At 38.1% G+C, this 10214-nt stretch overlaps 1 protein-coding gene across 1 annotated transcript; it reads left to right on the top strand.

Moving 5' to 3' along the window:
* Positions 1-3293: 3293 nt before the first annotated feature.
* Positions 3294-10213, top strand: LOC125323323 (sulfotransferase 6B1-like). The gene is made up of 7 exons (XM_048298161.1): positions 3294-3630; positions 5095-5234; positions 5896-5985; positions 6626-6752; positions 7551-7645; positions 8157-8313; positions 9253-10213. The coding sequence occupies exons 1-7, from the start codon at positions 3429-3431 to the stop codon at positions 9381-9383; spliced, it is 942 nt and encodes a 313-aa protein (XP_048154118.1). The 5' UTR covers positions 3294-3428; the 3' UTR covers positions 9384-10213.
* The last annotated feature ends 1 nt before the right edge of the window (position 10214 follows it).

Genomic DNA, 10214 nt, shown 5'->3' with positions numbered 1-10214 from the left:
AGCTGTGAGAAGAAAGTTTAGAAGAGATGTGGGAAATCTTGGATGGCAGAAAGAGCAGGGGTATGCTTCTGTAGACAATCTATAGTGGTCTAATATGATGTTGTGGTGAGCTTTGATCTGGTCAGGGAAGGTGACCATCACAAAAAAGACTACAGTTCAAGAGGAGAAGAAAAGATGAAGGAGAATCCTAGAAAATTTTACAACAGATTAGTCCTCCGGCCCAAAGTGTTTTTTAGAGAAGTCAAGAAAATCAACCCCGATCTTGTACTGAGGATTAGTTATTTTTCATCTCTGTTTCAGTATTTCCTATACTGTAAAGTCAACATTAGTAATGTCATGCAGGCTGGTAAATAATTCGTTTAGTGGCCGTTGTTTCATTCCTATCATGCAATCCTGACATAATAAGTGCAATCATGAAAGGCTGTTCCCCTGCATTTCTTAATGTGTCTATACCCCAAGACAGCAGCCCCTTCCAGTCTTCAAAAGGTTCTGCACTGATCATTTTGATGGGTCATCTTCACACCAGGACACTGGGTCTGAAGCTCTCCTGGAACAGTTGTGGAAGGGTCCTGCACAGGGTCCAGTCCCTTTTTAAGAGTCCTTAACTTGTGTTCCTCTCTGCCTGAGCTCCTCTGGGCTTGTGGATACAGGCCTTTGATGAGCTGATGTCATGGGAGTGTCTGGGCAGGGTACCTTTTCAATTCCCCCTTCATTGTCTTAATGTGCTCCTTTGTGGGTGTGCAGACAAGCTTTCATCGCATAACCTAAGGCATCCTACCACCCTGGGCTCTGTTTGGAGGCTTTGATTCTCCTTTGATCAGACACACACTAAATTATTCAAAGGGAAAATGCCACATATGACATTTCCATTATAGAGCCAATTCTATTTTAAGCCCTGCTTTTCATGGGCTCATTCAGAGAAGTCCAGGGAATGTCCCTATCCCTGAAGGCTTTGCTTTTTGAATTTTTGTTGTTGTTGTTGTTGCAGATGAATGATCAGGGGAGTTTTAAGGTACCTTCTTGAATGGATCTGTCTTAATGGATCTGTCTTAAAACGGAGTAGGTAATTTTAGAGGACTAATTTATGGAAGCCTTCTCCAGAGTTTTACTGAGATAAATGCAGATCATAGAAACAATTATAAAAACATATGTCTTCTTATTCAGCACTTGAGAGAACATGTTTTGAGGCCTTCATTTTTTGAGGCTGTTTCATTTAACAGGGAATGGATCTGCATAAGCAGATCAGTCCACAATGAAAGGGCCAGCTGACAGTTTCCTGTAGCTATCACAGAAAAGTCACCAGCCTCCTTCCACAGAGCTCCACAATCAGGAAAGACCAGGTCTGGTAAGCATGGGAAGTCAGAAACCTTCAGAGGAACTGTGGTGGCTTGAACAACAAATACCATTGATCTGGAGACAATCAAATCCTTTAATCTGTTTTTAATCTCCCTATTTTTAAAGCTGCTTCTTAGGAATTTTAAATCAAGCGATGTTTTCTGTCAGTCTCTGGGTTCAGTATTTGGCAGGATCAGAGGGTCTTGTGTCACATGGATGGAGAGAGGGACTCTCCTCCCACCTCCCAGCTCAGGTGTCATGGCGGATGGCTGTAGCAAAGGCTCACATTACTAAATCTTGATCCTGCTTCTTTTTTTTTCTCCAAGAAATTTAACTCCCTTCAAAATCCCTCCTCATGACTTATGTCTTCTAATTGTTTTTTCCTCCACTAATACAGGGTTTGGGTTTTTTTGCTGGTTCCTAAGGATAAAACATGCCTCCCAGAAATAATTGGCTTATTACCCTTTCTTGCAAAGATACAATGGAAATCCTCCGGAAGTTTCTTTGGAATATTTTTTTGAATTTTGGAAACCCTTCTCCAATGCTATGCTGTTCCATGAAAGACACTGATAATTTACATACCATTTTCCCTCTTTTTCCACCCTTATGGGAGGACTGTCCCAACTAATTTTTTTGCCAGCAGGTAAAAAAACCCAATTAAACATATTTTCTTATCTTCAGTCCATGAAAGTTTAATGCCAAGGGAAGGTAAGGAAGAAAAATTAAGCAAGCTGCTTTTTGTTTTGCTAGGGTGGCCAGTTTCACATCAAGAATCAGCAAAGGTGCTATTTGGGACAGCAATTTTTAGCTGATGTCAGTGAAATGATGCAGGTGGTGCCAGCTGGCTGCTCTTTGACACAGGTGTCCTTCAACATATGGATCAGGCCATATGATATCCACCTGTTTCAGATTATGCCTGTACATAGGTAGTCTTTCTATGTTGACACAGTTTTACAGAAAAAAGGGAGATGAAAGGGAAATAAAAGATTTTATATGGACTGAAAAAGTTGATGTAAAAATGTAGGGCTAGATCATCCCACGAGCACTGCATTATGCCTCAGGCACCAGGCTTGAATCCCTCCGGGGAGCAAATGGAAGAAGCACGCATGGTCCTCTTCCTTCAAGTGCCCAACAGGCAGCATTCAAAAGATGGAGATTAGAAAGGATAGCATGTAAATGCTTGGCATAATTTTTTGGGGGAACTATTTTCTCGGTTTTGTTGTGACCCATCCATCTTCTTGCCAGAGACTTAAATATTGAACCGGAGCCTAAAGCCAGTTCTTTTGCTGAGGTCAGTGCAGTCAGAAGATCATCATCTGAAGTGCATGACAAACACTGATCACTGTGAACATGTAGCTGCAGTTATATTATTACCAACTCCCTAATGACTAATCAGTTGTTAAACAATGATTGAGCTCATTAAGGAAATGTATAAGTGAGTAATTTTCATGTAACCAGCAGACAAACACACCTCTGCAGTGCAGTCTGAAACGTAGCCAAGGAGTGCACGTGCTCTCCTGGGCACGAGCTGGAGGGAGCAGTCAGCCACACTCAGGACTTTCCACAGCTCAGTCTCTACTGCACTGAACATTTTCTCTCCCAATCCCAACACATTTGATCTTACTTTGGTGAGAATGATGAGTGATGTATCTAAAAAAAAAAAGAAAATCCCAGCAGAGTGAGTACTGGAAAGAGAACTACCTTGAGGATTTTGATCATGACATTTAAATTCCAGTCTGCAACTCGTGTCATTCTATTTTGTTATATTCTGTTCATAAACTCTGTGTTGTAATCACAGACGTTTTGGCATGATGTTTTAAAATTATCTAAGACCTTTATCCTAGAATGCAATTGCATTTGGCTGCTTATCTTGTTAATGTTCAACTTCTATTGATTTCAAAAGGTTCAAATTACTTAAGGTCTTTGACTGGAGCTGCATATTTCTTTACAGGTTCATGAAGAGTAGGAAATTATTGTCCATAGGATCAAGAAAAAACCTCAAACAACAAAGCAAGCACCTAATAAAGGGCAATCTGTGGGTTTCTCTTTCTACCTAGCACTTCACATTGTGACAGTCTGTGTGTGTGAGAAGAATGGAGAAGCCCAAGAAAATATTTACGGATCTCGTAGATAAGGCAGTAGCAGCTGCTAACTCAATGCATCGTGATGAACTGCTTTTTTCTTACAAAGGAATTCGCTACCCTATCACCATTTGCAGTCCTGAAATATTTAAAGCCTTGGAGTCTTTTGAAGCCAGAAGTGATGATATAGTTTTGGCGGGATACCTTAAATCTGGTGAATATATATATTTTTTTTTCTTAAATAAGGTTCTGTAATAGCAAGTAATAAGGTTTGTACTAAATATATGCAATGTATGTTGTATACTGCAAAATATTATATATTCTATGAAATAATATATATTTATAATAGAATATACTATTTAGAATGTTCAGAAATTTTGTAAAAGTGATTTCATTCTCAAAATGCACAACAAATTAATTATGAATACATTATTTGTGAAATTTTCCAAAAGACTTAGAAAGACAATCTGATTTTCTTTTCTGTAGCATATAAAGGTTTTTGTTATCTTTACTCTTAATAGTTATGGAGTTAAATGCACAAACTGGAGAGAATTAAAATACAGTTTTTTATGCCAGAGATAACTAGATCTCTTGATATTACAGGATCTGTTCTCACATTTAGATTTGTAAAGTTAAGAGATTTATGTTTTTACACAGAATGGAGCTTTTGGTACCTTCAAATGCTGAATATTCCTTAGTTTATTTCACATAGATGTCAGGAAATAGCTATCAAAAATATTTCTGTTGTCCTTGAAGTTATTACACTGTTTTTTAATTACTGCAAAATCAGACGAGATCTTTGCTAGGGTTACATGTTTACCCTACATATTTGCTCCTTCTGCCTGAAAGCACTGGTCCACATCAGAGCCACAGGTTTGGGTTAGATGTGCCTCATATCCACTTTAATCTAGCTGTTTCTCTCTTCCAGCAATTGGTTCACTGCCTTACAGTAGACAGCCACAGCTGACAAGATTGTCAAGTTTTTGCTTTTTTACTGTATTTTCTTTCTGAAGAAATGTTATGCACTTCAATGCAGTTGTTAAGACTGTAATGAGAAAGATGTAGGAACTCAGGGTCCAGAAGTCAGGAAATGGTAAATTAAAGATGGGAAATCTATAGAGGCTCTTTGATATGTTTTGAATAAAATCATAATAAATGGGTATAGGAAATGTCACTTCACAGAGTTTTTTCCTATTGTTAAAGAAAATGAGTACATACAGCACAATTTTCAGATCTAGTTCAGTTCCTGTGTTGAAGTACTGTGACCCATCTTTCTTCCTAAAATAATCCAGCACACCAGAAAACCCCTAATACATTAGGTTTTAAAGCACAGGTTTACCACCCCAGCCTCCCTTATATTTGTCACAATAAAATTTATTACATTAATGCAGGCTTTCCTAGTTGAATCTTAGTGGTTCTTCTCCTTCATTAGTTGGTTTACAATATACAAGTTAATTTATGGTGTACTGAACCATTCAAGTTGGAGAAATATGTCCTTATGAGAAGCAAAGGAAGGACCTTGAGAGGTGATTGTCCAGGTAGTCAGCTGGGATTGTATCACATGAAAGGAGGCCAAGTAACTCACCTGGTAGTACTATCACCTCTTGACTTCCCTGGCAAACCCATTTCTGGTCATTCTAAAAGTTTTACAAGCAAATCTGTGTTTTTCTTCTTTCAGGCACAAACTGGCTGAGTCAGATCATAAATGACCTGATAGCTGTATCTAAAAAGAAAACACAGGGTAGGGAAAGCAATGTGAATGATGAAGAACTAGGAGAATTTCCCTACCTTGAAGTTGGAGATGCTGAGAAATATGAGGTAGGAACAGAATATGTATGGAAATTATCAAAATTATATGCTTCAAATACGGAATATACAATGTATGAACTATTCCATTGTTTGATAAGAAATTTACCACTTCTCTTTGTGTGGCATCTGGTCAGGGTGAATCTCATTCAGACTGCCAAAAACTGAGGGATAAATGAACACTTCAGTGGGAGTGAGAGGAGCACATACCCGTGAGATACACAAGAACTTCAGAAATTCAACATAGCATCTTTTGTATTTAAGAAGAGCTTCATGAAATGTCAAATAATGAAATAGTAGCTTTTGTCTCTTTTACTAGCTCTTCTGCCTCACCCCCTCTCTCAGTCCTTGAGCTGCTTCAGCTTTCACACATAGCCAATCTGTACCTTACCTCTAGATTTGATCCCTTGTCTTACAGAACTGAAGAGAATTATCACTGCAGAGAATTAACAATGGATGGTCTTTTTCCAATTGTTCAGGGGCTTTGGAAGATTAGAGCTACTCAGAGCAGCCCAGTAATATCCCAGGGCAACTCTCACCAAAAAAAAAAAGAAGCACTTCCGTCAGCCAATAACTATTGATAAGTTTATCAAGGCAATATTTTAGCATAGGTTACTGAAAAGATTATTTGTACTAACTGAACTGTCTGCTTTCCTCCTTCCAATTCTTAAAGCGAATGACCAAATTGCCTTGTCCAAGATTTATGGTTACTCATCTTCGTCCTGAAAATCTTCCCAAGTCTATCTTCAAAAACAAAGTCAAGATGAGTGCTCATTTTAATGTATTAAAAGCAAACACTCCAACAGATATTTTTTAAAAGCCAGTGTAGTACTTTTCTGCCAATTTTCAGAATCACTCTTATACTTAAGTGTTTAGCCTGGCCATTTCTACATGCCTGTTTAAATAGTGCCATTCATCTCACTTAACTTCAGTTTGTCCTTATTGGCACCTTTGTGGCAGTTTCCACAAGAGAGTTGCAGGGCTTAAACAAATCCTCCAGAGGCAAAATGTATTTTGGCATGATTTCCTGTGGGAGGAATTTTATGGCATTGTTGCAAGTGAGGACTTTGATGTGTCAAATTTCAGAGAGAATTTCTATTTTTGTGATTTTTCCCTGATGCCTAAATTATGAGCTATGCTTGTATTGAGCATAATTAATTTGGTTCATCTGTAAAAGATACTTTAATAATTATAGGCAACCACCTTCTCATGGTACCAAAGCAAAGTTAAATACTGCACCTTCTGAATGCAGAATGAAACTGCTACTTCTGCAAGTAGCACATGAGGTATTAGAAAACCCCAACTGCAGTTATAAAGTATATTATTATTATTATTATTATTATTTTTAATGCTATAGTCTGCTATGTCTTTCTCTACAAATAATTAATTTAATTTTTTTCTAGATACTGTTACTGCTTCGTAATCCAAAAGATGTAGCTACATCTTTTTACCATTTTTCCAATGGCATTGCTACTCTTCCCTCCTATGAGACCTGGGATGATTTCTTCACAGATTTCATGACAAAGAAATGTTTCTGTCTGTGTGAATCATCTGTCTGTGTGATTTGTCTTTGCCTCAAAACCCTTGTACTTCAGTAAATCAGCTTCACCAGGATTTTTTGGTTTCCAGTACAAAAGCAGAGATTAAAGACAGAGAATTAGAAATCTGAACTGAAATTTACTGTACTTGTCTTACTGCTTGAGGATAAATATTCAAAACATATCAAAACTGCACTTTCACAAACTCTTTAACTTGTAGTACAGACTGATATTTTTCCTGGAAGAAGCAGCTCTTCCTTATCTCTGTCTTGGGTCCTCTTTACCCTTCCTCTCCCATGTCCATCATCTTGTGTCCATGGAGTCATATAATCACCTTCATGCCAAATTGGATGAAAGGAATTATTAGGACTAAGTCTAGTGAATTAAAAAGTGGACTAAGTCCAATGTATTAAAAAGAGAGAAAACAATACCACTGGTTTAACATTACGAGTTTATCACAGCACACGGCCAGCAGAAGGGAGGGTTCACCAAGGTTTTAGACCGGATTAAGGGAGTCTGCAAGATGGTCTGCAAGATGAAAACTTTTGGGTGGACTCACAGTTCTCTTGAAGTTCTAACAAGTTTTACTATTCTTACTTACAAATGGCATCATACGCCTGAGCCTGGAGCAAAAGCCATAATTCCCACAGAAGGGTGTAAACTCTGCCATAGATATGATTAATAAAGCCCTTGGCTGAGACAACTTAATGAGTAAGACTTGGTTTATTTTCTAAGGAGCTCGTATAATCTTCATTTTTGCTTCATCTTAGGATTCTTTTGTTTTATTTAGTGGCCTGGGGATGCTACCTTGAATACCTTTCTGAATGGAACAAATACATTGATGAAGAAAATATTATGACAATAACTTATGAAGAGCTAAAAGAGGTAAGGTTATCAGTAGCTACAAATATTTTATACTTCAAGGGACATTTTTTCCTTAGCCAATTCACTATTACTTTCATGTGGGGTATTCAAACTGTGTGAGACAGATTCTTGTTTTAAGGGAAGAAAAGTTGAAATTCAAACTCCAAAGCCTTCTTAAAATTTTGTTTGTGAAAATGATTTTCGTTTTTTATTTATCTGTGATATAAGCCCAAATAATTGTAAATCTAAATCCCCACTAAATTTTTTTGGAAGGAGCTTTTATGTATTCAACAGTATAGCTTTTGCTCACCTGTAAATCATGCATAATACTTTGTAATCTATAGGAAGACAGCTCATATCTCCTCCAAAATAATTAGGGAGAAGAGCGACACTGTGGACTGCTTTAGTCCTAGTGAAGTCTATGAATATCCTATATATGCAGCCAGCAGAGAGATATAGGGAAGTGTAACCACCTTGGAAAGAGGCATAATTTGTTTGAAAGTCATGTCATATGTTACATACCTCTTTCCAGAATCGTGCCCTGGGTGTGAAAAACATAGCTGCTTTCTTGGGAATTCCTCTGACTGAGGAAGAGCTTCAGTTTGTGGCAGAGAGGAGCAGCTTCCAGTCTATGAAGAAAAACTCAGAGAATACTCATGGGGCATTTGGTGATGTTTTCTTTCGCAAAGGTAGGAAGCTCCAAGTGGCTCACGGGTAGAAATGTCACTCAAGAACTTGGGCCATCCTTTTGTTCTTTTTTTTTGCACTCATATTAGCATTGCAGGTTAATACCAAGCAGGTTATCACTGATTTTCTTGAGAAGACTATTCAAGGAGCACTGGTGAGGAAGGTACCCAGCAAGGCTCTAACAGCAGAGCCACTTCTCGAGGCTCACAGATGACTGGCAGGAAGGAGGAACTGTCAAGTGTCTGAACTCCTCTCCCCCTCTGTGCCTGGATCACCAATTACCCAGCCATTAGATGCTTACCTGAGCAGGCAGCACTGGGCCAAACTCAGCCTGAGTGGTGTGACCACACTTTTTAGGAGAATATAGGAATCTCCTGAAATGGCCACTGCCAAATTCCTGTTCACTCTTACACACTGGAAGTAAGTCAAGCAATCAAGAATCCAGGTACACACAGGAGAGGAAACAAAAGAGAACACCTTTTGCAGTGTAGTGTAGGGGACACAGACATGAGAAGGGCAATGTGGTTGTCAGAATCTATTTCTGCATTTTACATTAAAGAAGTAACTGGATAAAACCTCAAGCTGCCAAAGAAACAGAAACCCAGCTCTGCCTCCTGAAAGATGATTCTTAATCAATTCTTCATTATCTTCCACTTTGCCAGTCATAACAGACTGGAGTAGAGAGATGTAGGGAAACAGGACTTTAGGCTGCCTTTTTCAACACAGTCACCTAAAGAGGACTATGTTATTTTGCATTATAGAAAAAAGATTATTCACATATATGTAGCTCCACTGATTTCACAAAATGATATTGGTGTAGAAAAATGTTTTATCTGAAAATGGATTAACAGTATTCTGTGTACAATGCAATAAAAATGACAGATCTCCAGAATAAAAAATAATATTTCTTGGTGTTCAAGAGTTTCTTTGCTTCTTTGAAGGTGTTGTAAGTGACTGGAAGAATATTTTCAGTGAAGATCAGAATGAGAAAATGGACAAAGCATTCGAAGAACATGTAGCAGGAACTAAACTCGGAAAAAAGTTGAAGTATGACTTGTACTGCAAAGCCTGAGGAGTAATGAAATGTGGTTAGAACAAGAACTTTCCAAGGCATACTCAGATCATCTGAATGCTATGTGCTAGAAAACTAGATCAAGTGATCTGAGAACCTTAGAATTTACTGTAAGAATCATTGCAGCAGCCTTTACAGTGACAATGATGAGTAATGGCCTTTTGTTTTATGGCGAGCTCTTTGGCTACACTCAATTGCTAAAGAACATGTCAACTAATCATATTTACAAAAACTCAACAGCCCTGCTCCAGTAGCTATCACCTGGAAGGAAATGCCCTTTTTTTTTCTATCCAAATTCTATCTTTCTGGACTATTTATAATTATTTAGTATGTAGATCATTTTTCCTTCAAAAATGTTTCAAATCAGGCAACACCTTCACAGAAGATATCACTGGCAAAAATATGGATATGACAGAAGCCTAATGATATCTTCCATGAATTCAGCACAAACTAAATCAAAGACAGAGGGAGGAGAAAGAAGGGGAATAGGGATCAATATTCTTGAGGTTTTTCATCTCTCTGAATGCAAAACATCAAGATGGATTTCAGATTATAGGCTGATGTTAATAGGCAAGATTCACTCAGAGGCACTGCTTTTTATAGGATCATAGAGCAGCCCAGGTTGGAAGAGACCTTGAAAAATCATCTGGTACAGGCTTGCCTGAGAAAGGGAGCCTAGATGAGATTCTATCTAGATATCATGTCTTGAAAACGTCCAGTGATGAGGATTCTCTCATGTCCCTGGAAGCATTGTTCCAGCAAATGATTGTTCTTGCTGTAAAGAATTTACTTCATATGTCAAGATTAAACTTCTCCTGTTGCAACTTGAAC

Source organism: Corvus hawaiiensis, chromosome 3, assembly GCF_020740725.1.
Source record: "Corvus hawaiiensis isolate bCorHaw1 chromosome 3, bCorHaw1.pri.cur, whole genome shotgun sequence".
Lineage (NCBI taxonomy): Eukaryota > Metazoa > Chordata > Aves > Passeriformes > Corvidae > Corvus > Corvus hawaiiensis.
The sequence above is the reverse complement of the archived record's forward strand: the minus strand, read 5'-3'. Positions and strand labels throughout refer to the sequence as shown.